General features: G+C 41.2%; 1 protein-coding gene and 1 long non-coding RNA gene across 2 annotated transcripts in view; one reads left to right on the forward strand and one right to left on the reverse strand.

Moving 5' to 3' along the window:
• Positions 1-27,011, forward strand: part of MPDZ (multiple PDZ domain crumbs cell polarity complex component) — a 145,967-nt gene that overhangs the window by 107,061 nt on the left and 11,895 nt on the right. The window contains 13 exon segments of the mRNA XM_032477691.1: positions 736-846; positions 5,381-5,479; positions 8,509-8,671; positions 10,429-10,625; positions 11,859-11,950; positions 12,165-12,255; positions 14,287-14,367; positions 21,369-21,461; positions 21,549-21,623; positions 22,810-22,984; positions 24,192-24,337; positions 25,055-25,138; positions 25,395-25,588. Coding sequence (XP_032333582.1) covers positions 736-846; positions 5,381-5,479; positions 8,509-8,671; positions 10,429-10,625; positions 11,859-11,950; positions 12,165-12,255; positions 14,287-14,367; positions 21,369-21,461; positions 21,549-21,623; positions 22,810-22,984; positions 24,192-24,337; positions 25,055-25,138; positions 25,395-25,588 — 1,601 coding nt within the window.
• On the reverse strand, positions 3,136-16,815 carry LOC116663108. The gene is made up of 3 exons (XR_004319160.1): positions 16,735-16,815; positions 10,949-10,954; positions 3,136-3,147 (listed from the first exon to the last, which is right to left on the reverse strand). It is a non-coding gene; the product is annotated as an uncharacterized LOC116663108 (long non-coding RNA).

Here is a 27,011-nt window from a genome sequence, read left to right on the forward strand (position 1 = left end):
TCCTGTGGTTTTCTGGCAGGATTAGCATTTGGCCTTTCAAACTATTTTCCTTCCTATTCGTATAGTGCGTACATAAGCTGAGCTGATCATCACCCAGGCGAGCCACGGTCAATTAAAAAGTTACAAAATAACTTTCATTTTCAAGCTATTTATATAAGAATTACTAACAAGTAAGCACAATTTCTTGGCTTCCAGCTCCTGTCATGTGTACTGCAAAGATTCTTTTGCAAAACTAACCTTACCATAACCTGATTTTTCTAAACATCAGAATTTTGTTTTCAACTTCAGACTTCCCTGTATGGAGAGAAATACCCAAAGCATCACCCACCCACTTCCCAAACTGCTCTGTAATGAATTGGAAGAAAATTTGCACAGTGACTCCCATGATGAAGACAGTGCTGCTAGGCAGTTGCCGTGTATTATTTCTTTAATGATGCTGATTTATCAATTTAAAGAAACAGTTGGACAGTGTAAGGGAGCAGAAGTAGAGCCTTCATTCCAATTGATTCTTATTTCAGTTGATTACTGGGGACAGAAATCTGTGTCCAAAACAAGGGACCACAAGTTTGCTGGACAGATGAAAAGTTCTGGAGGCTCAAAAGTTGTCTCCAATATCTTTGACTCTGAAACAGATTTTCCAGGAGCCAAAACTAGGATCCTCGAAACTCCAGATCCACGCATTGTTCTGTTGTTCTGTAGCTTCTTGAAATGTTAAGCTGAGGCCTTCCATTGCAGGTGGATGGAATGGACCTCAGAGATGCAAGCCATGAGCAAGCTGTGGAAGCCATTCGGAAAGCAGGCAACCCTGTAGTCTTTATGGTACAGAGCATTATAAACAGACCGAGGGTAAGCGAACACAAAGGGCAAGGTAGGCATATCCAAACAGTGTTCAACTTGGAATCTAAGGTATCCAGGGCCAAGTTGTCTCTAGGACCAAGGAGATGGAGTCTTGAAATCTCAGGAGCCTTTTTAAAAGTTTGTTTTGCCTTTTTTTCTTTTAAAATTGAGTTGCCCTGAAAAATCTCTTCTACCATGTTTAACAAACACTTGAATCGGCTGAAAACACACAGAAGTAGGATTTGTTGGTCACCATAGACATCTAGATGGATAATTACTCGTATTCATTATAGTCGTGAAGCATGTGAGTTAAGAGGGATGTGGTGTAGGCATTCAGGTTAATAGTCTGTGACCTCTAGGCAAGCCCCTTAGGAGCCAGAGAGATTACGTTTTCTTTATAAGTTTATTCTCTAGACAGGATTTCCAGCTTATGCAATCCCATGAACTCTTGTGAATGATCTTTAGCGTATTTGTCTGTCCCACCGAATATTAAATTTCCACATGGTGGATTTTGTTTAAGTCCTATGTTTATGTGCTAACGATTCCATAACTGCTGTTTCCCAGTCAACAGTCACTGCATAGCTCATCGCTGTGTAGCGCCTGGTGGACAGAGACCTGTTAACCCATTTTACCATCAGTCATCACAGGGGAAGTGGCTTTAAAAAATGTTTTAGAAAGTCTGAGTGCAGTTAGTGAATGTTGTTGGTGGGGAAGATGCTAAGTGAGGCTTTGTGTAATTGTTAAGCCCTAATGTTGCTGAAGATGAAAATTGTGCCAAGAATTTGAAACTATTTTTTTCTATTTCTTCTTTGTGCCTTATTAAAAAAAAAAAAATTTCCTGTGCAACAGTTCTTAAATATATTGGGGCCACATACCCCTTTGAAAATTCTTCAAGTTTACTGCAAGGTTTGCATTGCATCTCTTAGGAGTTCTCCAGATGTCCTGAGGCTCATAGAGAGAGTCCACCCCTGGATTTGAGAACTGTTGTCATACTGATTCTTTCTGAAATACCTGCTTATTAGCTTTCAGGGTTCATTGTCTTTAGAAGGAAAGTGTTCATACATGTGAGGGAAGTGAAAAGAGTTATCTAAACCATAGTGTAATTTTAAGCATAAAATGCATTTAATTTTAAGTTTTAAAATTAAAAATTTAAGACAGCTTTACTTAAATGGTGGAAGGAGTTTAGCAAAACAGCTCTGTGGATGATATCAGTCAAAGGAATTTGTCAGCATTCTGTGCCACAGAAAACAAAGTGACCAAATTTATCCTATAGGTTTTTCCTTTTGTTGTCAAGACAGGTGTAGCTCTGGTCTGAGTTCACTGTAAAAAAAAAAAAATGAATTAGTAGTTCTTGATGTAAGCAGTTATCCTCACATCTGCAGGTTTTAATCATTCAGTTGTGTATTGTTAGGTAATAATTATCCATTCAGATGAGAAAATATGCCAAATGCTAGGGCTGTATCACGCTGCATTCTTTTCAGATGCTATTGAGTTTGTTTAAATAACTACAGATCTTTCTGCCTTTGTTTCCATTTGTTGTGTTAAACAGAGACACAGCATGATAATGTCGGTAAATGGCTGTTGAAGTTAAGTTAAAGCTGGGTTTTTTGTGTGTGGGGGGGGTGGGTTTTATTCCTTTTTTTATTTTTAATTTCCAGCTTTTGTATCATTTAGGGCAGTACTATAAACTGCTGAATAGGATTCTCAGTATTACTTTTAAAAACTTAAACTACAAACATTTCTTTCAATGCCGGTTGCATTTTCTAATGTGCTGGGAAGATAGTTTCTCATACACCTGGAAAATGTTCCTGTTTTATTATCTGAGGTATAATGACGCCTGGTTTTATAGCAGTTACTCCAGAATAAATCTTGCTTAGAATGACATGTGTAGTAAAATTATATTTGACAGGGATTAGGGTACCCTATCCTAAAATACGACACCGTGGCCTGTTGAATATTTAAACTGAAGTTAGTTGAGAAAAGGCAGGTGCTGAAAGGATTCTGACACCCCCAGCAGGTCATTAGCCCCTCCTGAGAAGTGTGTTCCCCTTACCTGGAGGAAAGGAGCATCTTTGTCTGCAGGGGAGGAGGAAGCCTGAGAGGCATCCGAATGCATGGGCCTTGCTCAGGGTCCCTGGTGAACTGCACTTAGCACCTGTTAATTTCGTCCTGTCACGTTTCCCCCACTTTCTATCCTTCATCAGACCTACCGCAAACATACTCAGGTTTAACCATTTCTCCTGGTCTTCATTTCCCTACGAAAGCTCCGTGTCAGGCAGAACTCACATTAAAATCAGTACGTGTGCTTTCCTTTCGCTAGTTTGATTTTTGTGACACGGATCCAGCCCAGGATCTAAGGTGGGCAGAGTAAAGATGTTTTTCCTCCTCTACATACATATTCTGTTTGGGGAAATGAGAATCAATTTTGCATTTAAAATGAGATTTACCTTGTTTTCAGTGGTTTACTGCCCTATGGAAATAATCATGTCTCCAGTAATCCAAAAGAAAGAACATGACAGATAACACGAGAGTCTGTTAACGGTGAACGTTTTATTTGTGGATATAATAGAGCTTCAAGAAAATCTTAGACATAGACTGAAAAGCCAGTCAGGCCTCTTTGGCTTTTAAACCGTTCTGGAATTAGAACTTCCCAGAACTAGCCCTGGTAATTCTGTCAGTACGGCCCTTCACAGTTCAGTCTGACCACACTGTCACAGCGAAGCATGGGCCCCACTAACACGGGCCAGAGGATGATTTTGTCTTCCCTGTGCTGCTTCTTAGCTAATCACATTTCTATTTTTATTAGCCTTTGGGACTATAAACACAAGTTTCATCATTGATTTTTTTTAATAAGAAATACAGCCTGTTTCTATAAATCTTTCCCTAATAACAGAGTGACCTACTATTTCCTTTGCTGTGCTCACCCTGGACTTGTACTCTTCTCTCAGGGCCAAATTCTAATCCTATAAGAGCTGCACATTGAAAAAACAAAAGGCAAAGCCAAGCAAAAAGCCAGAGCTCTCTTTAAATATTCCATTTCTTGCCATTATGGTTTTGTTTCATATCGTTGTACAGAATTGTAAAGGGAAACATAAAACCTAAAAGCTCCATGTACGAGAATTAGGGACAGTCTCTACCTTCCGCAGCATTGAGTTACGTTGCCTAGGATATTTTCTTAATCTTTGCCACATCACTTCTTCCGCCTTAATAAATGGTCATGTTTTTCTGGCATTTGTGATCTTCTCCTTTGTAAAACAGGAGTTGACATTTTAAACTGAAAAGCCGAGAGAAAGTTGAGATGAGCAGAAATGTCACCGTGCCCATTTCTTTTACCCGCCTTCCTTCTGTAGGAAAAACATTGCAGGAAGAGCAGATTGAAAGGGTACTGTGGCATAAGCTTTAGTGCAGGCGCACTGAGCGAGCGTAGTCTCTCCAGAGTGCTCCCCCGTGCAGGGTGGCGTCACATGACAACCTCTCCCTCCTCTTGGTGCTTGCCAGTAGGGCTTTTTTATAGAGAGAAGTAACACAAACATTTCATTAGAGCCAAAATGAATTCTAAATGTCTGCAATTTCCCCTGAAAGATATAGTCAATAAAAGAAAAAGATAGCAGTGTGAAAAAGAGAAGGATTTATTGTGCTAAGGAAATTACTTTTCTTTTTTTTTAAAAACTATGAAAATGCTACATTCTCTTTGGCAGTCATCCTGCCTGTAATATGTATATTCAACTCCAATGGTCCAGCTCAGGGCATATCACAGGCAAGCCACAAAATCTGTAAGAACTCGAAGGCAGGACTTCAAATATTACCCATAGCCTCATAAATCCCCCAATAAGATGGGAGCTTTTATAGGAAATTAAAAAACTCAAATATCAGTGTTCCTAGTTCCACAGAAAGTGGGCAGAAATAGAGAACACCACTATACCTCGGTTCATTTTAAACATTGTTAATTTCATTTTTAAAATTAAAAAAATACTCTTGATCTGAAGCAATCTTCGTATCTAGTCAACGTCTGAAAAGTTTCCTTACTGGGAAACAAGATAAAGAATACTGAAGGTTACAAATGAACTAGCAGACAAATGCTTCATTTCCTCCTGGAACAGATAGACTGCTTTTTTTTTTTTTTTTTTTAAACCAGAAAAGCATCATTTACTTTTAAAGGTAAATAAAAAACCTCTCCAGTTTTAATGTTGAAGCATGTTTACTGATACGCATGGAAGATATATTAATATAAGTGGGTGAAATGTATGAGCCTATCTGTCAGCGACCGTGAAGATACGCAGGGAAAGGAAAAGAAATTTGGGATCAGTTTGACAGACTTGGTTCCCACGTGTTCCCTGGCCGCATTTAGATCAGGGTGTGGATTCAGGTTGCTAGAGGTAAACTCTTCGTTCTAGGCGGTTTGATAAGACATTGTTATTAATTATGAGGTCTGACAGGGTCTGGTGTCGCACAGTTACTGAAATCAGTAAGTACTTTGTCCTTATAACTGAGTTATTTTACCTGTGTTTCTTTTGCGCTCAGCGCCTCTTATGTTTCCTTTTAGAAATCCCCTTTGCCTTCCCTGCCGCACAACCTTTACCCTAAGTACAACTTGAGCAGCACTAACCCATTTGCCGATTCTCTTCAGTTCAACGCTGACCAGGTTGGATAACGCCCGTTGTCTTGCCGTTGCCTTTTGCCAATGTCTTGTTCTTTGTTCCTGCTGTGCCTTTGTCCCAGCTCGCTGTTTACTAAATTTGGGCAAACAACACCACCAACAACTGTGTGTTTGGAGTGGGCGTGCACATCCTTTCTTAAGCACATTTTCTTGCCAGAAGCTGTTCATTTTGATAGACAAAATTAGATGGCCCTTCTGAAGAGTAAGGGAGAATCGTGAGTCCAATTACTTTCCTTTATTTTGGTGTGAGTTGAATTGTCGGATATTTAAATTTTTGTTGGTTGCCAAATGTTTGAGCTACTTTCACACATAATTTCTTTAAAACCTTGTGATGGTTTAAATCCTTCTCAGACTTATGCAAGGTGGTCCTGAAAGCTCTTCTGTTAATCACTCTGCACATAATTGTGTATGTGCAGGAGTCTGTTGAATATTTATAAAGTGTGTCCACGTACATGCCTGATCAGGAAACATGGAACTGTTTCAAATTTTATAAATCTATGCTTGGATATTCTCATACTCTGATGAAATTATAAATCCAAAATTGAGACAAAAACTTATGAGAACTTGAATACTATAATTTGATTATGAAAGGAAGAAAGCTGTGAACAATTTCTTTCAGGAAGCATTTTATGAATATTCATTGGATTTTTATGTTATTGTAATGTGGTTAACCAAAGACGCTGTATCTGAAGGAATGTGTTTTCTGTTACTGTAGGAATTACAGAATCCAAGTAGAGTTACCTTCCGTTGTTCCCCAACTAACCCTTTTGCTCCCACACCGTTTAAGGTTTGTAGCGTGACGTATCCCCGAGTAAGTGGGTGTGTTCCAGTGTGCTGTGTGTGTACGTTAACACTTGTGTGCAGACATGGCATGGAGTGACTTCAAGTACACTTTGCATTTTTGCCCATGAAGGCTAAGTGGTCTTTGTTAAAAGAGCTGTGTCTTCACTGATAATTATAAGAGGTGTCGGCAGCAAGCTCAGTTACCCAGTCTCAATAAGAATGAGCGTTTCAGTAATAATAAAACAGAACACCTGATTGTCCCCTTTAGTAAATAGAGGCTTGTATTGGCTTCGTGATTAATCAGTTATGTTAGGGTGCTATTTGTGTTTACTCACAGTATGGAAAATGTGCTCAGAATGAGATCCTAAATAGTTTTTGGACTGACAGGTTTTGTTCGTTTTAAGGAAACAAAGGAAAAAGCAGTCAGAAAAGTTATGCAGCAAGTAAGATCTGTAAAATTTGCATGCAAAAATTTATTGAAATTATGGCGAGTTTAAATTAGATTTTGTTCCACTTTTTAAAAAATGAAATGGGCTAAATTCTTGCATCCTCACATTTTCCATTATTAGAGAAGTAATTAAAAAAAATTCTGAGTTCTTAGTATGTGTAATGAATCTCCATTGGATCAGATGAAGTTTTTTGTTTGTTCATAATTATTTGTACATTGGTTATTTGAGGGTTTTATGGCACAGCACTTGGGAAGATAACCTGGATTTTGTCTACACTAGTGATTTTTGTTTGGCCAGTGATGTGTAGACCAAACATTTTAATACAATGGATTCTGTGACTTGAGAATCTGTTTTCTTTAAGTGTCTATCAGTCAGCTCACCTATGTTTGCCAGAAAAATAGTAATTCATGTTTATTAGAATCATTTTTGAGGTCGCTTAGAAACCTGAAATGCTTTCTGAACCATCAGAGATCACATTCAGTGCCATATAGCTTTAGTTTTAGGTATATTTTGATTCTTGACAGTAATAATTCCTGAGTATTTGTGCATGCTTGTCATTTAGTGTGTTCTGTGAAAGATATATTTTATTATATTATAGATTATAGATTATATATATAGAATCACTGTCTTTTCCCAGATACATACATGTGAAATAAAATGAGATATATCAGGGATTTTCCTATGGAGGAAAGGTAAAATAAGAAAGGGACACATGTAGGCTCGAGGCTTCAGGGACAGCCTCACACCAGGGCTGGAGCTTCAGTGGGATATCTCTAACCCTTGAATTAGGTACCCTTTGTCTTACTGCAGATATTGGAGAAGACAGCATGATATAATGGAAAGTGCATTGGATTAGGTTAAGAATTAAATGAAAAGAACACTGGTTTCACTGTGTGATTCTAAACAAAATCGGACTTCTCACAGCCTTGAGTTATTATTGTGCAAAATGAAAAATATGAACTCAGTGACATAAGGGCCTTTCTAACTCTGATACTCTCTCTACTTGATAATCTGTAAGAGCTTGTTCACCTATGTTTTAATCAAAAGAAAAAAAAAAAAAGAACTTGATGATACCAAGTCCTTTTTTTTTTGAAATAGGACCTGTAGCCCTAAGGAACAGCAAATATACCAGCCATACTTTGAGTTTATATGAAGTCTTCACCCCTCTTTATTCATTTTGGCTGCTTTGTGAAGGGGATGGAGATGTTGTGCCGCAAAACCAGCCCCCCAGATCTGAATTTGTGTGCTCTTTGCTAACAGACTGTCTCCCTGGTAGATGACCCTGCATGTGCAATACTCATTTTCATGAATTTGTTGAGAGTCTTTTGGAGAGAGGATTCAGGGAGTAATAAAAATTCTTTATATATAACCTCACTAACTAGATTCAAGCTGTTTTGTTTGATATTATTGGAAGGCTTTTCTAGACCCCCAACATCTTACCCAGATAACTTTTGAATGAGTCCTTTTTTTTTTCCCATAAAAGGAAGCTCATGTAACTTTTTATCTTAAGTTATTTAAGCCTTCAAATCAAATATTGTTCACCTTAAAATATCATAGAACAAGTTCAGTGGATTGTGCTCTGAGCATACTGTTTTGTTTAGTATATTTAAACTTTACCTGAATCCTGTCTACCATTTTTATATATGCGTATTTCCCCATTATTTAATATCTCAGAGATTTTAAAGCTAGTTTTTTGTTTTTGACATTGCAGTCTTACTTCTTTTCCTTAGGTTTTCCTTCCTGGGACTGTGCATACCCACTGCGTTCTTCTTGTCCCCACAGGTGCCCAGTCAGTCAGAACCCGAGCCGGAAAAGGCTCCGCCGTGCAGTGTGCCCCCGCCCCCTTCCTCCGCATGTGCAGAAACGAGTGGGGACCATACACAGTCATCTGCAAGCAAAATGTCAGAGGATGTGGACAAAGAGGATGAGTTTGGTTACAGCTGGAGTAAGTTGTCTTTTTGAAATGCACTGAATTACAAGAGGTCTTTAAAGTAGCTCTGGGCTTCCCAAGGCTTACACTCTGGATGAAAAAGTATGTTTCACCTTCAGTTACACATACTGCAGTTCTGTGTGGAAATAACTACTGTCTGTTGTGCTTGAATGCAGCACACATTTCCAGGATATGAGATCATCTTCTTCCTTTCCTTTAAACCTGCATTCATATTCAAGCCCACTTTGCCATTTGTATAAGAATTAAAGGGTCCAGGGCACTCTCCCAGAAGCTGGTACTAGATCAGCTGTCTCATGGTCTTGAACAAGTCCTAGCCCCTCTCTAGGCCTCATGTTCCTCATTGTAAAACCTGTTGTTGCTGTTAGAACAGCTTTGAACTTTGGTATTTTTCTGTACTAGGATGGTAACGTAGTATAATTGTTGAGATAAAAACTTGGGGCATTTGACAAGCTATGTAACTGCCCCTGAGTTTTAGCCTGGTGGTTTTTTCCCCCCTTTTAAGATACAATTCCTCCTCGGGTTGCTAACAATGAGTTAGTCTGAGAAGCACTACGCATGAAGCCTGGTGCACAGGAAGCAGTCAAAGGTAGCTGTTAATAGGATGAGTGGGGTACCTCTGTTTCCTAAGGAAATCAGCCATTTTATAGGGAAACATTAAAAATTTAGCCCAGAGTTATGGATCAATGCTTATAAAAAAAGTTTCATTAAAAAAATGCAAGTATTTTCCTTAAGAACACTATGGTATATGCTTTTAGGAAGTACAGAGTGTAAAATTTCTGCTTCTAGATTCTAGAACCAGGAAATGACAGTTCGTGACATCGATGCAGTTAAGGATCAATAGCGAATGCATGACGTCAGTCATACAATAACATTTTCTATGGGATGATTTATAAAGTTCGCAGTTTTCTCAGTCTGTTTCCAATGAAATTAAAATATTTTACTAGTCCATCAAGGTGGCCAGAATGTACTCTGAGAAAAACATGAAATGGAAGGTTTCAGTTATCTTTTGTCATGTCACAAGCCACCCCAAAACTTAATGGCTTAACGAAACACGTTATTACTAGTCTGTCAGGGTGCTGCGGCTGAGTGGGCTCAGCTGGGCTGGGCCTCCGAGGTGGCTCACTCACATGGCTGGTTGTTCATCTGGGCCTGGGGCACCTCCATGTGGCCTTGCCCTCAGATTAAAGAATCACTTCTACCCCTGGAACATGTGGGGTGGGAGATATGAGTGGTCTCAGCTAACTGCTAGAACTGGTACAGTAATTTGTCCTGGCCTGTGCGACAAGAAAGCCCCTTTCCTTTCTTCTGGACCTGTGTACCAGCCACTCTCCAACGTGATGTGATACGCAGTGTAGACTTCGCTGAGGGAGAAAAGCTCCCACTGACCAGTGAGGACAAATCCTCTGGATGTTCTGTTCTCTGCAAATGATAGAGTGACTTTCTGTTGTAATCACAGTCTTTTGAGAGTTTGTTAATGGGAATGACTTCTTTGGGCCTCTTTGCCCCAAGTGAACTGATTAATCAGACCCTGCACTCTCTGCATTGTGGATAGAAAGAAATCCCTCAGAGTTTGGCTGCTCCAGGAAACCAGTCTTGATGGCCGGTTTGTTTAGCTTTTCTAACTGCCAGGGATTACATGTCGGTACAAATAATGCCCTTAAGATGCCATTCTAAACAACCTTCCACAGTAAAGCGCAGGGCTGTGAATTAGCTCTTACTACCTGTGGGCTTTCTGTTCTTGCTGTGTGTAGGAAATATCAGAGAGCGTTATGGAACCCTGACAGGCGAGCTGCATATGATTGAGCTGGAGAAAGGTCGCAGTGGTTTGGGCCTGAGTCTTGCTGGAAACAAAGACCGATCCAGGATGAGTGTCTTTATAGTGGGGATTGATCCAAACGGAGCAGCTGGGAAAGATGGGCGACTGCAGATTGCAGACGAGCTACTCGAAGTAAGTTCTCGCAGAAAACACTGAATTTACTTTCGCTGAATTGGTACAGTGGAACCATCAGTTTACGGAAAATCCACCCGGGTCTCATATGGTGACTGAGAAAACTATCGCTTGCCTAATAAAGTAGATGCATTGTAGCAAATTTGGCTCTAAACCAAATCTCTACTAAGTACAGCCCATGTTCCCATTAACTTCCATTAAAAGCTTGTGACTGTGGAGCACCAGAAACAATTTTTGCCCCAAGACAGTAATAAAGATCACACTTCAAAAACATTTTTTTGTGTGCTGCATTTTTATTAGGAGCTTTTGACAAACCAAATGACCGATCTCTCCCTGGTAATGAAACTGATCCACTGGTCCTTCCTAAAAGTAGAATCCCTAATGGTAGAAATGATGGGAGTGGTGAGCGGCAGGGTCAAGGTCAAGGCTAAAATAACAAATTCAGGCGGCCAAACAGAATAAATTTGTGGGCCATACTTGATAGTGTTTAGAGTCGTATTTGCTTGATTTGTGCGTCCTTGCCTCCTGTTGGCTGGGGCGGCTCAGTGAGCAGTGGCTGAATGACAGGGTGACGGGCACTCTCCAGTTTGTACCGTACCGTGCTGCTCCAGCACGTTCTGCTGCCCAGACCCTGAATCCACCAACATGGCTTCTCCCAGTGGCCTCTTCCCAGGGCTTGAGTTTTGAGATTTCCTTGGAACTGTGGCAGTAGAGCCTTCCCACGATGGCCTGTGCAGGTCCCACGTGACTCCACAGAGCCCTTGCTCTGTACCAGCTCACCCCTGCCCGGAAGCCGACTCTCTGCTGTCCTGCAGTCAGTCCAGGTGGTGCCTCTTTAGTCCATGGAGACCAGACCAGTGTTCGCTTTAAACATGAGCTTTTCTTTATTCATCAGCAAAGTCAGGTTCACATTCTGCAAAGGAAAATATTTTTATTTGTTTTTTTTTTTCAGTTTTCAGTTTTATTAGGTAGAATTGTTACAATTTGACTGCACAAGTATGATATATTGAATGTAAATACGTATATGTAATAGACCGCACATTATTTTTTTAGTTTACATATGTGTACTGTTCATTATTTCTAAGAACAGTTCAGAGCTTTAGATTTTAAACTTACATAGGAAAATATGTATAATATTTTAAAGGGAGAAAAAATGTGCTTTTCATTAGGTTGAATGATAAAAATTTATGAAATTAAAATCTAGGCTCAATTAACGATATTTATTTCTCATAGATCAATGGTCAAATTTTATATGGAAGAAGTCATCAGAATGCTTCATCAATCATTAAATGTGCTCCTTCTAAAGTAAAAATAATTTTCATCAGGTGAGCATTTTCTTTTTCTGGTGTATTAAATGTTTTTTCTTAGCCTTTCAATTCTGAGTTCTTTTGAATGAACATAAAGCATTTATAAATGTGTGAGTGTTGTAGTTTCAGCTCTTTGGAGCTACAGAATTTTCCCTAATAATCTGAGTCTTCAAGCTGAAGAATGAAAGTATGAATTGTTATGAAATGATTGGTCATTTTTTTTTTATTTTAGAAATAAAGATGCACTGAGTCAGATGGCTGTATGTCCTGGGCATACAATGGAACCTTTGCCTGCCGCCTCAGAGAATCTTCAGAATAAGGAGGTATGTGATTGTTTCTCTGGGAAGAGTTGATTGATACACCACTTACTAATCAGTTAACAATTATAGAACTCTTGCCAGGGATATTAAGATAGATAAGTTATAGCCCTGGCCTCCAAGGAGTTTACAGCCTAGTGCAAGAAATACTAGTAGAGCTGCATAAGAGGAGTTGACAGTCTTGCCTCTGGAGAGAGCTAGAATAAGACTTCCTAGAGGAGGTGAGCCTGAAGTGTACGTTGGAAGTAGATGACTTGGGGGCATAGACTTTGCAAGCAGAGGGCATGGTTTGAGGAATGGCCTGGAGGCTCTGGCCAACACAGAGAATTGAAAACTACAGAGCTTTACCGAACAGAGGGAGGCAGGGAATGGGAGGGTCAGATCATGGGAATCATGATGCAGACTTTGTCTTTGAGGCCCTGTCATGGTGAACTCAAAGACTGAGATCTGTATTTTTAAAACCATTTTTGGAAATAGTGCAGAGAAAAATCAGAAGTTGCAAGACAGAAGTTAAAGGGATTAAGAAAATGACTGGAGAAGTGTAGGGGTTGGATGATGGGGCCTCAACTAATGAAAAAAAGAAAAAAGAAGGAAATGGTTACCTCAGGTGTTTAGAAACAAAACTGACATTACTTCATCCCTAACTGAGTATTCTCAGCAAGGAAGAATGAGTGGTTGAGAATCTGTTTATCCGACAGGTGTTTATTGGGTATCTGCCTCGTACCAGGTACTGTTCTTTAGGCTGAGAATAAGCTGGCAGATGAAACAGACGATAGGTACCTGGCTTCCAGGTGTCTGACCTGGCGACTTGATAGGTAGCTAACTTTCACCAAAATAAAATTAGAAAGAGGAGCAGATATTTGTAAAAACAGAACGCATTCCCTCTAAGGCAGCTGGAGAATGGAGTGCCTGCTGGAAAGCCTGGTAGAAGTATCCACGGGGACACTTGGTCTAGAGTTCAGAGATGAATTCCCGCAGATGCCAGCTTAGGTTTTGTTAACTGTGGGAGCTGAGGCTCTTGCCTACAGAGGACATTCAGAGGAGATGAGGGCCAAGGTCAGGATTATGTAATATCAACAGTAAGGAGATTGGAGATGAAGAGGAGAACGGTGGGCGCGCTGTGCAGCAGCCGAGGACAGCGCCCTTGAGAAAGGGTGTATTCCACAACCGTGACTACTGCGTGGAGGTCAAGTAAGAGGGTGAATAAGGAGAGTTTATTGGATTTGCCGATTAGGAGGTTATTAATGATTTTGAGAAAGCAAATGATGGATAAGAAATTAGGAAAGAGAAGGCAGTGGCTAGAGAGTCACTGAAAATTATAAGAGTCTTTGTGGGAGTTTTGTTTAGATTTGGAAAAGCTTTGGATACATGTTTAGGATGAGTATTATAAGGAGGTAGGAGAGAGTGCAAAGCTTAAAATTAGAGGAACAATGAATGTCTATGGGTAGGTCAAGGTGTAGAAACAGAAACACTGTTCCCTAAATTAATGTCTAAACATGGGGCTTTCCTGCACATGAGGTTTACAAATTATGTTCTCATGCTGGTGAACTGACTTCATGGGTCATAATAGTAAGCTGAGTTAAGTGGGTTTTTTTCAAGATTACAAAGGAGAAAATTTTGTTTTCATATGAATTGTAGCAAATATGTCCCTTGAGAAAATGGGCTTTTATAGTTTTCAAGTCAGACAGGAGTAGCTCCTGCATTCACGTGGTGACCAGCGCGGTGAAGCGCAGTGAATGGTGCCGCTGCTGGTGTCCTGTGTTGAGTGCATTGCATCGTTTGGTAGCTGGGTTGCTATTAGATGTCACTGTAGAGTTAATCTAGGCAGTCTTGAGAAGCACTTTGTGTCTCTGTGCTCTAAAATAATTACCGTCTAATCACACCTCATTTGTATTTAGAAGAAAATATAATGCTCATAAATATCATGAAATATTAAAATGAGGAATAATGAATTACAATGCGTGAAATAATTTTGATTAAGTGGCCCGTCTACGTAAGACTCACTTGTCTCTCCTGTCATTTCTTTCCCTCTGTCAGGCTGAACCGAATGTTACTACTTCTGATGCAGCTGTGGACCTCAGTTCACTTAAAACCGTGCAACATCTGGAGCTTCCCAAGGTAACTGCTTTGATTTGGAAGGAAATGATGTGGGTTCCTTCACTCCAGTGTCCTGATTTCACTATTTTGCAAAACTGTGGTCTCCGGGTTGGCAGCATCCGCATCACCTGAGAGCTTGTTAGAAATACAGGCCCATGGGCCCACCTGACGTGAGGAATGAGTAGCTCTGGGGGTGGCCCTGCAGTTTGTGTTCTAACAAGTCTTCTCCATGAGCCCAGTGTGCACTCAAGTTTGAGAACCACTGTGCTCATCGATACCTTGGCATTGACCCAGCTTTTCTTGCCTCTGATTATCCCAAGGTGTGACATTTAGTGGTCTGTCCTTTGATTCTTTTACCAAGGACCTGCTATGGAGGAAATAAAAAGAATAAATGAACAAACGTTACAGTCTTTGTCCTTCATAAAACCGAAAGCTCGCATAACTGGAAGTCTCCCTGATGGGCATCAGTGAAGTATTTACCTTTGCAAAGATCTGAACCTTAGGTTCAAGTGACCACTTGAAAGAAGTGGTTTGTTGAACAGAACCCCATAAATGCTTTCACGTGCTGCAGGCTCGTGCTGGAATGCGGGTGGACAGTGGATGCACCAGGGTGTCCGCAGAAAGAGCAGTGAAGTGTGCGGGAAGAGGAGAGGACGGGAGGAGAAGGACAGAGGGGTGTTTACACAGAATGCTGCAGGCAGGAGGCAGAGGAGTGCTCCCCCAGGGCTCTGCAGCTCTGAGGCAGTGCCGCAGGGTGTGTGAGGGCCTGGGTGCTGCGGTCAGTCTGTCTGGGGTGAGTCCTTGCTTCATCAGGTACAGACTTCATGCACTGTGTGGTCTTCCTTCACCTCTGTTTTGTCACCTATAAATTGGAGGTGATAATAGTACCTTAGATGTAGGTCATTCTAAAGATGAAATGAGTTCTTTATAAAGCTGTGGACATTATGCCTGGCACGTGGTCAGACTTTGTTCATCATTTAGTGGAAAAAAATACTGTGACTCTACTGGATTTGGTTTCTTTTTTTATAATAGATAACACTGTACAAAAACGGATTGCTCTGGACTTACCACATGTATTTTAGAAAGTCGTCGTGGGCAGTGTGTGTTGTGAGGAGAGGGAAAAGAGCAGAAGCCATTAAAGCGTCTTCTGCCAGGAAGTCCACACACTTCCATTCAAGAGTCCCTCATTCTTTTGCCCTTTAAGAAAGAGCATACCTTTCTTTCTTCCCTGCTGATTTTAGGGTTGAAGTTTTTTTTTCTCCTAAATCCTGAAGTCAAAGTTTATAGTATTTAACAGTGTAATAATGTCTGTATGTTCTGTTAAAAATTTAAATATATGCTAAATTCATAATGATAAATTATTTTTTTTCCAGTCCTGGTTTATGTGTATCTTTAGAAAACTCCAAAATAACATAATTTATTTCACATGTAACCTTCCATGGCATTGCTCTAATTTATTTACTTAGGCTGTGGTCCATCCTGGGATATAGTAAGCACCCAGGAGATGCTGGGGAGTGAGCTTGTTAGACCAGTGACTAAGGAGCTGTAGTGGTTGGCCGCATGGACTGAAAGCCAGACCACCTGGGTGGGAGCCTTCTCTTTGCCTCTTTCAGGCTGTTGCCTGTGACCCTTGCAAGTTTTATAATCTGTGCCTAGTTTCTCCTCGACGAATGGAAATAATAATAGCACTTACCTCTAGGGTTGGAGTGAGAGTCACATACGTATTATGAGAATTGAGTATACGTGTGTGTGGAGCCCAGTACCAGGCACACACATGTTAAGTGTTGCCTGTTGTGTTCATTATTGTCATAATGAACAGGAGAGAAGAAGCTGGCAGAGAGATGTCTGACTGCTGTGGACACTGATTTTTTTCTTGAGGTTCTCTCTTTGCATTAGGCTGCCTGATGTAGTTCTTCGGAGATGTTTACCTCATCCTAATCCTTACTCACAGTCTTCCCAGGACTTCCATTTTCAAACAGACGAACTCAGGTTCCTTGGCCTGGCAGTTAGCAGTGGGTGGACAGAAGCCTGCTTCATCTGCGGAAGCCCTTCTCCCACCCTGAGGGCTCTCCAGTAAATCCTTTGGTCACTTAATCCCTCTGGTCCCCGCTTGCTCCTCTGTAACAGGGGCTGCCTGGGTCGGGGGTTGTTGCTGGGATTGTTTGAGCTCATGAGCAAGGTTCCTTCCTCCTACAGTATAAAAGCTGGTCTCTGCCTTTAACCTCCCCCTGGTTTTTACATCAGGTGTCTATTATGTGCACTTCCGTTTCTGAGTTAGTGGCTATAGGGGAATCCAAGAACTTGAACTTCAGATTTCATTGCCCATAGAAATCTATATATAGATTGCAGTCTGAAGGTTGGGTAACTGAAGTGTGTTTACTGATGAACGCCAAAATGACTACGGGAAGTAGTCAAGAACCTTTTCAAACCAACCGACAGAAGAAGCAATCAGCCATGACTTTAAGTGTGGGGTTTTGGAGCCAGTTAACTTCTGGGCCTCAGTTCCCTCGTCTGTAAGATGAGGTGAATAATAATGCCTTTATATTAGAGATACTTTTGTAAAGATTAAATGAGATAATTAACATAAAGCATTTGGCACTGTGCAGGTGATTGTCTTCATCACTATTCTTAACCATGAGGTTCGAATGCTTCTCAGCATTTGTCCCTGAAAACATCCTTTGAGGAAGCTGTTGCTAAAGTGACAAATGACTTGCTAAGTGACAAATCATACTACAGGCCTGTACACTTTTAATAGTCGACTTTGGGGACAAAACACAAGAAAGGGAAGAAGGAAGAATTAACCAGCCTTATAACAGTGTTCATCCTCATCTGAAATCTTTTGTCATTTATACTGTCCGGTATTTTTTAAAATTATGATTATTTGAAAAAATAATTTCATGGTAAAGTCATATGTGTACATTATGTTCATTTATTTCTCAGCAACCCTGTGGGATTGCTGATTTTCCCCCTACTTTTAACAGTTCCCCAAACTCACAGTGGTAAAGTTGGAACTTAAAATCTGGTCTTCTGTCTTCAAGTCCTGTTTTCTATTCCCTGTTTCAGTTTGTAGCTGGGCTCCATTTACCTCTTCAGAACCCTGATATGCTCCTTATAAAAATCCGCTACTGCTTCCCTCAAACTGACTTGAATCAAGAGTCCATGGAAATGGCTTTAAGAATCCATCCCCCTTGCCTGTTTATATCACTTGGGATGTCCTGCTTTCTTGTGGCTTATTTCAGTCCCACGTAACTCACGACTTAGGTTAACCTCACTTCTACTTATTTTGAAATATTCTTTCATCATTCTGGCCTGTGTAATGCTCACTGTTACTGTCTTCGTTTAACCCGGCCTGGCCCAGAGGCACGTCCTTTGCAGTACACTTTCGTGTGGGTGTATTTTCTGTACATCTTAATTACACACACGTTGAGAGAAGAACCTCTTACACTTTCTCTCATTATAGTGGTGTGTTCTGTGGCTCATACTAAGTGTTTGGGGGGGGGGAGAATGAATGAATGATTACATGCCGTCCGTGTGTGCACAAGAGAAAAAAGATGTCAACGTCACGAAGGAGAGAATAACTTTTGTTCTGTTTCACAATGAGAACCATCACTTCCAGTTCTGTTTTGACTCCTGGGAAACTGTCTTAACAGGTCGATTATCTTTTCTCCTTTTTAAAAGGAAAATGGAAGTGTAAACAGGAAGTTTTTATGTATGTAATTGAACCCTGAATGGCTGACTTAAATGGTAATTCGATTTATCAGAAAAAATATTGTGACTAAAGATTTAGCACATGTTGCCCTAGGAAAAGTACTTACACATCAAAGCAGATTACAGTCTTGCCTGCTTGTCAGAGATACGTCTCTTATCCATACAATTTTATATGGCGACAGGCTTCAGATATAATTGAGAGTTTTCCCTTCTTCAGAATTTTAGGGAAGCGTCCAGCTAGTTTTCCTGATGGTAATAGTAGTTTACTCAGCGTAGTCCCGCTTTTAATTCTTGTGTACGCCTTTCTAGCTGTTTAGCTATACAGCTGTTTCTCATTCCCCGTGTGGTGAAGTCTGAGTAACTAGCTCAGGACCGGTCTCTCAGATCTCCTTCTGTTGAGGACTGTGTCTGCTGTGGCAGAAGTGAGGGGGAAAGTTGAGCAGTTGGGTAAGAAGTCGCCCATTCACACCCTGTTCCCCTCACTTACATGTCATCCTGCTTTTCCGCTGTGAATGAATTGTCTGTAAGTGTGTATACACCTGTTTTTGTACTATTCTAAGTGGGGTGGGGACATATTATACATGCAGATGTGTAGCTTATGGCTCCTTTTAGGACCTGTTGCAAATAACAAGCATCTTACTTTGTCAGGCCTGATGAAAGAAGGGGGCTTGCGGGCTCAGGGAACTGGTCCCCAGTCTTCGAGGACAGTCCGTCCTGGGGCTCAACAGCGCCATGAAAGCCAGTCCTTTCTCCCTGCACGTCCATCCACGGTGTCAGCTTTTCCCCACGACTCCTATTCCTCATAGTCCTGGAATGACCGCTGACCGCAGCTGGGGTCACGCACCACTTCCTTCACATGCCGTTGGGAGTCAGCTGTCTAAAAACCCCAAACAAAAGTCCTGAGATTCTTCCTGAATGAACCAGTGCAGATCATGTGCCTACTCCTGAGTTAGGGACTGTGGCCACGGGGATAGAGTTGTACTGGACTTGAGTCATTCAGACTCCATTGTTGGAACTACTCATTCATTGCAACATTACAAATTACCACAAAACTTAGCAACGTAATAGACATTTACTATCTCACAGTTTCTGTGGGTCAGGAATTTGGGAGCCGTTTAGCTGGGTGGTCTGGCTCAGACCCTTGCGCAGTTGCAAGCAGACTGCCTGTGAGGGCTGCGGTCATCTGAAGGCTTGACCGGGGCTGGAGGATGCACGTCCAGGATGCGTTACCCAGACGGCTATTGGCAGGAGGGTTTATTGCCTCTTCACGGGGCTGCGTGTGTATCCGCGTGACATGGTAGCTGACTTCCCCCAGAGTGGGTGATCAAGAGAAAGAGCAAGGAGGAAGCCCCAGTGCCTTCTTCGGACCTGCCTGTGAAATTGCATGTCACCATTTGTTTGTTATTAATCATATCACCAGGTCCAGCCCACACTCAGGATTCCCTTCTTGAAGGAAGGGATATTACAGAGTTTATGAACACATTTTAAAATCACCACCCAAAGTGGAGGCACAGAGTGGGAGCGAGAGCAAAAGAGAGAGCTCTTTGAGGCAGCACGGGGCGGGGAGACTGGACAGTCTAATGAAAATCTGAGTTTGTGTAAAGGAGTGAGATGAAGATGGATGTTAGGTGAACAACCAGCAGGTGCCCCCTGTACTCAGTAAAGTGCTTCTCTCACTTCAGTTGTGTGGCTAGACAATAATAGAATCACATCTCAGAATGGAGTACGCACGATCCACACGATCATGGCAGATGTGGAATGTTACTTATTTAAACAAATACTTCTCTGTGGTACTGGGAAAGAGCGTTGGTGTGGGTATTCCAAATAGAGGGTAACTGGATTATTGGCATTGGCATTGGGATTTGTCAGTTTGTTAGCACATTGACCTTCCTATTCGTTATGCCTGACTCTTTGACCAGTAGATCAAGGTTTGGGGTTTGAAAATCCTGGCAGGTTTTGAGACTTTATCTGAAGTAAAATTGATTATATCCTGTAGAGTTATAAGTGCAGGGAATGCATGCGTGATAACAACACTTTGGTCTAGTGCATTAGACTTTTCAGCCTTTTCTTACTACACTTGATCCTCATGGCAAACTCATGGTTGGCAAGTTGTATTTTCTTTTTTTTTTTTTTCCCAAGACAGGAAAATTGAGGTTGAGATGTTTGGTAGTATATCCAAATTTATACAGCTAGGCAGAAAGGAAGTTACAACTGAGCTCTGCTTACCCTAAACGCGCCTGGCTTTTTCTGTTTTACGCACATGACTGATTGCCTGGAAAGAGCAGGGGTAGAGAGGACACACAGTGACAGTGAGAAAGTCGTCAGGCATTGATCACCTTTCTCAGCAAAGCCACAGTGTTGATCATCTTACAGTGATGGTGCAGCCTTACCTCGATGTCATGATCCTAAATGTCCAGTGGCAAGCTTGGCTCCCATGTATGTACAGTTCACAGAAACCATGATGAAGTTCCCTTTTCTTTCTTGCTTTCTATCTCCCTGGATGGAAACTATAATGAAAAAGGTTGCTAGCTCTAACCAGAATGAAAATGTTTAAAATACTGTGGTAATTTTACTTATATAAACATTAAGGAAAGGTAAAAGCTGATATATGGAATATTTGTTTTTGATGAAAGAAAGTGTGGACAATATAGACAAAGTAGGTGTAGCTCTCTGGCCTTGGCAGCTTTTCCATGCAGGTCTTTGGTTTCAGAGTTGAGAACATTTTCTCTGTGTACCAAATCAAAACATGAATCTTTGGAGAAACCGGTCCTGATGTTTAGCCCCAGAAGGGACAGAGCGTGAGCCTTCAAGGCAGTCCTTGGAGGAGGAGGGGCAACAGAAAGGCATGCAGGGGCCTGGGCTGGTGATTGTCTCTAAGCTGTAAGCCAGAAAGAGGAAGCAGGAGTGCTTTGGAGCCCTTTGATTGGTTTTGATTAGTCAGTTACACACAACTAAATTCTCAGATGTTGTGTATTCACTGAATTGTTGGATGCATTTTTGTTCTCTGGATATTTTGTTAAACTAGAGATATGCTACTGGATAGATACGCTGAAGATACTGGAGGTAGTAGACATATGGGAGGAGTGAGAACATCTAATATTTGATGGAGGAGAATTTAATCCCATTTAAAATTTAGAAAGTTTGCTTAAGGAAAGAGATTTTAAATAGTGGATTTTAGAATAGTTTTAATTACTTTTGTAGCCCTTAGGTAAGAAGGTGATGTTCAGAAGTCACGGCCACATGCTGTGGATAAATTGTTGGATAAATTTAGCCTGTTTGGTGTTTTCTGAGTGCCCCTCTGTTGGCCTGTCTAGGACCAGGGGGGTCTGGGCATCGCCATCAGTGAGGAAGACACGCTCAGCGGGGTGGTCATAAAGAGCCTCACGGAGCACGGGGCGGCAGCCAAGGTGAGGCGCCCCCACTCACTGTCAGGGGGTCGGGGGGGGGGGGATATTCCTGTAAAAGCACTTTAACCCTTCCATGTTTCCACCCAGGATGGGCGGCTCAAAGTTGGAGATCAGATCTTGGCTGTCGACGATGAAGTTGTTGTTGGCTATCCTGTTGAAAAGGTACTTTCCCACAAGAAAGCAGGTGGTACTGTGAACCCATCCTTGGTCATGGCTAAATTGTGCATGTGTGTGTGTCTGTGATCACTCATAGGAAATCAAAGCTGTGTAGCTGTATTAGATAGATATCTGTAAGGAAGAGAGGAGATTATGTGGAAGTTGTTTAATTTCTTTTTTCTGTTTTCCAATAAGGTGATGTTAAGGTATTTTCTTACCTGATAAATTCAGCATTCAGTGGGCATTTCTGATAAATATCATTGCAATTTTCCCTTAGGAAAACTTGGAGCTTCTAAACAAAGGTCAACTTAGTATCAAAACTAAAGGAATATTTTTTTTAAATGAATGTTTGCTCCCATAAATATCCCATATACATATATATATATATATATATATATATATATATATATATATCTTTATAAACAGATTTTGAGAGTCAGCCATTAAATGTAAACTCTTATTGGAGTTAAACAGTTACTTGTGCCTGAGTTTCTCCCTCCTCAAAAGCAATCTTAATACTGCACTGACTAGGAGTCTCACCTGAAGCCCTTTGTAAGGGCTAGGGAAAAAGCTGTTTTCCTCTTGAGGTTTGGTGTGCCGGCATTTCCACTTCTACCCTGGCCAGCAAGACGCTTAAACCATTTATTAAATTCAGTTTTAGTCATTGTGTGGGTTTGATCCTTTACCCCACATGTGCATGTTTTAGCTTTCCTTTTGGTTTGATTCTTCTGTTACATAGTTTTCTTACCTTGCTTGTAGTATGTATGAGTGTTTCCATTTTATTAAAGATGTTTGTGTAAGCCACGTCATGTTCTCTGTGGAATCAGAAGTGGATGAATCACCCCATATTTCGTCTAAGGTTGTGGGGATCTAGGAAAAAAGTGGATGGTATTAATTAGAAATATAAAATGTTGAAAGCCTTTTACTTATATAAGGAAGAATATGGTCAGAACTAGACTTACAGTAGAAATTAACGGTGGCCTTAATATTAGGGAATTGGAGAAACTAGGAAGAAACTGCCACCATTCTTTCTTGACCTCTCAATCACAGGTCCTGACAAGGAAAGAATGTACCTCTGACTCTTCTCTCAGCCACAGATAGTTACAGATTCCAGCTATGATTGTGGCTATTTGTACAAGTCTACTAATTTGCCTTTAAATTTTATTTACCCTGTGCACCAACCTTCTGCCAGTTTATTAGCCTTTTGAAAGCAGCGAAGACGACAGTGAAACTTTCTATTCGTGCTGAGAATCCAGACTCCCAGGCCATTGTTCCAGCAGCTGCTACAGCCAACGGAGAAAAAAAGAACAGCTCTCAGTCTCCGATGGTCCCACTGTCTGTCTCCCCGGAGCCGGAGACCGTCCGAAGTAAGGGCTGGTCTCTCGCTGGTCCTGCATGTATGGCACATTCACACGCAGTAGCGGATCCCTACTTCGGGGCCACCTGCCTGTATGTAGCCCACTATTTGAAACGCCATAGTCAGGGAATCCTTTGGTGAAAGGATGGCATAAAGAGAGGGTCTCCTGAAGAAAGAATACTGGACAGTTAGGGAGGTTAAAACCATTTATGGAAATTTTCTCATTTTTTAATTTTAAGTTGGTCCTTAAATAGCATTGTCTATAAAAACTATAAATTGGTAAATGGAAGCATAACATGAAAGAAAATATCTTACACCTGCTCTTACCATTTCAGGAGCAAGAAAATAGTCTACCTCTAATTCCTAACAAGAGAACATCTTTTCTAAAACTAATCTATCAAGTATCCCAGCTTTCCCCAAATACGCTGTTTGCTGTGTGCACTTTGGTCTATCAGAGAACGTGTGATAGGAAGACTGTCACAAAACAAGGTGTGAAAGTACAGCCTCCTTATTTTCTTATAATCTCATCTTACTCATTTAATTCTGAGCGTAGATGCACCGGGTTTTAGTATCCAAGTTTATAAAACATTGAGCAAGACACAAGGAGAGACACTGCAGGTGGGTCTCGCTTGATGTCTTAGAAGCTCAGTGTTAAATCCAGGTGCACGTATGCTCAGATTTGATTACCCAAGAAGAGAAACTTTAGGATGGGGTGAAGAAGAAAGCCAGATCAAACATAAGAAGCCCTGAAAGGCAGGCGCCATAATCCAAGTTGCTGATGTCCTTTGTGTTTTATGGTCCTCCTGAATGTGAGGTTCCCAACGCATCTCACCGTGCTGAGTTTTACAAATCGTCATTTCATAAGTTTGGTTGGTTCCAACAACATGCAAAATACCAAAGTGAAACTAGAGGTTCAGTTCAACTCTCTGCTCTCATTCCTTTTACATATTATCTCCTTAATTTAAAAAAATACAAAATAGTGCAGAAAATAATTTAACAGGGAATTTCGTGTCCGTGACCTTAAGTTAACAACGGTGATTTAATTACCCGCTTGATAGTTTTAAACACAGCTAAAAGACTGAGGCAGAACTGAAGGCTTCTTTGTCCCCAGATGGGCCCATCTTTCTGTCCCATTCTCTATCCCATCTATGGTGAGTCTAATATATATGCCTTCGAATCAATTTTTATTTGTATTTCACTTCATTTTCAACTTTTAGGTACAAGCAGGTCGTCCACACCAGCGATCTTTGCTTCCGATCCCGCCACCTGCCCCATTATCCCAGGCTGTGAAACAACAATCGAGATTTCCAAAGGCCGAACAGGGCTGGGCCTGAGCATCGTCGGGGGGTCCGACACACTGCTGGTGAGGACGCAGCCGGAGGTGCTTCACAGACACAGAGAGCCCCCTTAGTGGGCCCTGAGAGAGCATTATTAGGGAGACTTCTGTCCCTTTTATGAACTGAAATACAAAGGCTTAGAAAAATGTATTGCTCATTCTTATTTTAATTTGTAGGGCAGATACTCAGCTGGGTACTGGGATTTTCATTTTGAGTAAGCTAATACTGATTTAATACTCATTTATTCATGTGATTGTGACCTTTAGGTTCTGAATATTTCATTAGTTTACCAAGTATTTCCATCTTTTAATTTCCTTCCTACTGACTGGATACCCATGGGTTACACCCACCCTGAGAGGAATTTGAAAAATTGGATAATTTGAAGACAAAATTTTCCACAGTGTCAAAAATGCTTTTAAAGTCTAATCATTCCATTTGTGGATATGAAAGGTGATGAGTTGACGTTTGTCTCTTACATACGTGTGTGTGGGTGGTTTATATATTTTATAATTTCTTTCTTTAGACTTACCTGTCATGAGAACGAGGTATAAGCTTCTTTGAGTCTTTAGGAAAAGGTGTCTTGTTACACTTCTCTTTGACTTGGGATACGTGACTCATGTATGGATGCAGTGCGTGTGTAACCCTTAGCACTGCCTGTAAAAGTGCGGTGTGTTTCGACTTTCTGTTCACCGTTCGTGGAGAGAATAGGATCAAGCATAGGTGTGTTTCGTTTGAGCCCTTAGGGAGCCATCATTATCCATGAAGTTTACGAAGAGGGAGCAGCATGTAAAGACGGAAGACTCTGGGCTGGTGATCAGATTTTAGAGGTACAGCATGCTGTGCGTTTGGCCTGGGAGGGTGGTGTGTGTGTGTGTCCTTTTTCCTCCCTCCCTCCTCCCTCCCCTCCCTCCTCCCCTCCTCCTCCCTCCCTCCCCCTTCTCCCCCTCCTCCCTCCCCCTCTCTCCCTCCCTCCCCCTCTCTCCCTCCCTCCCCCTCTCCCCCTCCTCCCCCTCCTCCCCCTCTCCCCCTCCTCCCTTCACTTTACTCAGCTCACCTGGTTCCTCACTGTCTGGTTCTGTGCAGGTGAATGGAATTGACCTGAGAAAGGCCACGCATGATGAAGCCATCAATGTCCTGAGACAGACACCACAGAGGGTGCGCCTGACGCTCTACCGAGATGAGGCCCCATACAAAGAGGAGGACGTGTATGACACCCTCACCGTCGAGCTGCAGAAGAAGCCGGGGAAGGGCCTGGGCTTGAGCATTGTTGGTAAAAGGTATGACTGAACAGGGCACAGGCAGCAACCTCTTGGAAAGGACTGAATTTAAATTCCTTTAATAGTCCTAGCAGTCGCAGAAGCCTTCTCAGCCGCTCCTGTTCTGTAGGTAGCTGTTGTCGGCCCGCACAGTGGTAGAACATCAGAAGACAGTGGTTATGCACTTTTTCAGTCAGTGTTTTGAGGGATTGTGAAGGTTCCAGACAAATAGCAATTTGACACAATGAGTACCTGCTGTGTGCCAGGAAATACATGAGCTTCTGGGGAATAGAGTTGAATAAGACATGGATCCTGACCTCAGAAAACTCAGTTTGGTAAATGAGAATTAAATACATTCTTTCAGCAAAGTCACCTGTTGATGAGAGACAGAAACTCATTGGGGGGAACCTACGAGAAAAGGACCACGTGACTGCATTAAGGGAAGTAGGTTAGGAAAGTATCCTTCAAAAGAGGTGTGCAAGACGAAGCTAAAAGTGATGTATGAGAGTTGGTCCCACTATAGGGGTAGAGGGCATTCTCGAGAGGAGGATCAGCATGAACAAGAGCACACCGTCACAGGGAACAGAAAGTGTACATTAAGAGGCCGGGGTGGTAGATAGATGAATATACGTAAGTTAAGTGCCTAAGTTATTTCAGTGTGTATGTATAGGTAATGTTAGAAATATATGCTCCAGTAAGTCCCAACACCTTTATTCTGAAGATGAGAAAGCAGAGTATGAGATGGTGGAAAGACTCGTTTGAGGTCATGACCATCGCAAGATGTTCAACTTTCACTGAAAGATACAGTTATCTTTCAGTGTCAACAAGAAGTTGTTGGGTTATTTATAGTTCCATCGAAGGAAGATTGGAGTAAGATTACTACTTACTCATTTTGTGTAAACCTATTGTTGTATGAAAGTTAGATCTGTAATGATTTAAAATAAGAGGCTTCACAGCAATGACATTTAAATTTTGAATAACAAATAGTTTCGGTTTAAGATACGTATTTGTTATTTATTGTCAGCAATGTTAATGACATTGATGATAATAGCGACATATTTATGTAGGCACAGATCAATATCAAGTCTTTATTATGGTGTAGAAAGAACAAGACATTGAGCTCTCAATGACTGGCTCAAGTCTCATTTTTGCTGTGTGGTAGCTGTGTGGCCCATAAAGTGAGGATAATAGTAGCCACTTCTGCTCACAGTGTGTAACTGTTGAATAAGTATGCTTATGAAAGATACGTCTAATCTGTGAAATATGATAAAGACATAAGATTATATTAAAAAATTATTCTCCTAGTTGCCCCACTGTTGCTGAAAACAGTAAAACTTTTAAAGTCATAAAAATAGAAGTAAAATTTTCACTTGATAAATGTTAGCCTTTCTTTAAATAAGCATTGCATTACAGTTGAGAAAAAGTGCTAATGTCGAAATTCAAA

This window comes from Camelus ferus, chromosome 4 (assembly GCF_009834535.1).
Source record: "Camelus ferus isolate YT-003-E chromosome 4, BCGSAC_Cfer_1.0, whole genome shotgun sequence".
NCBI classification, from domain to species: domain Eukaryota; kingdom Metazoa; phylum Chordata; class Mammalia; order Artiodactyla; family Camelidae; genus Camelus; species Camelus ferus.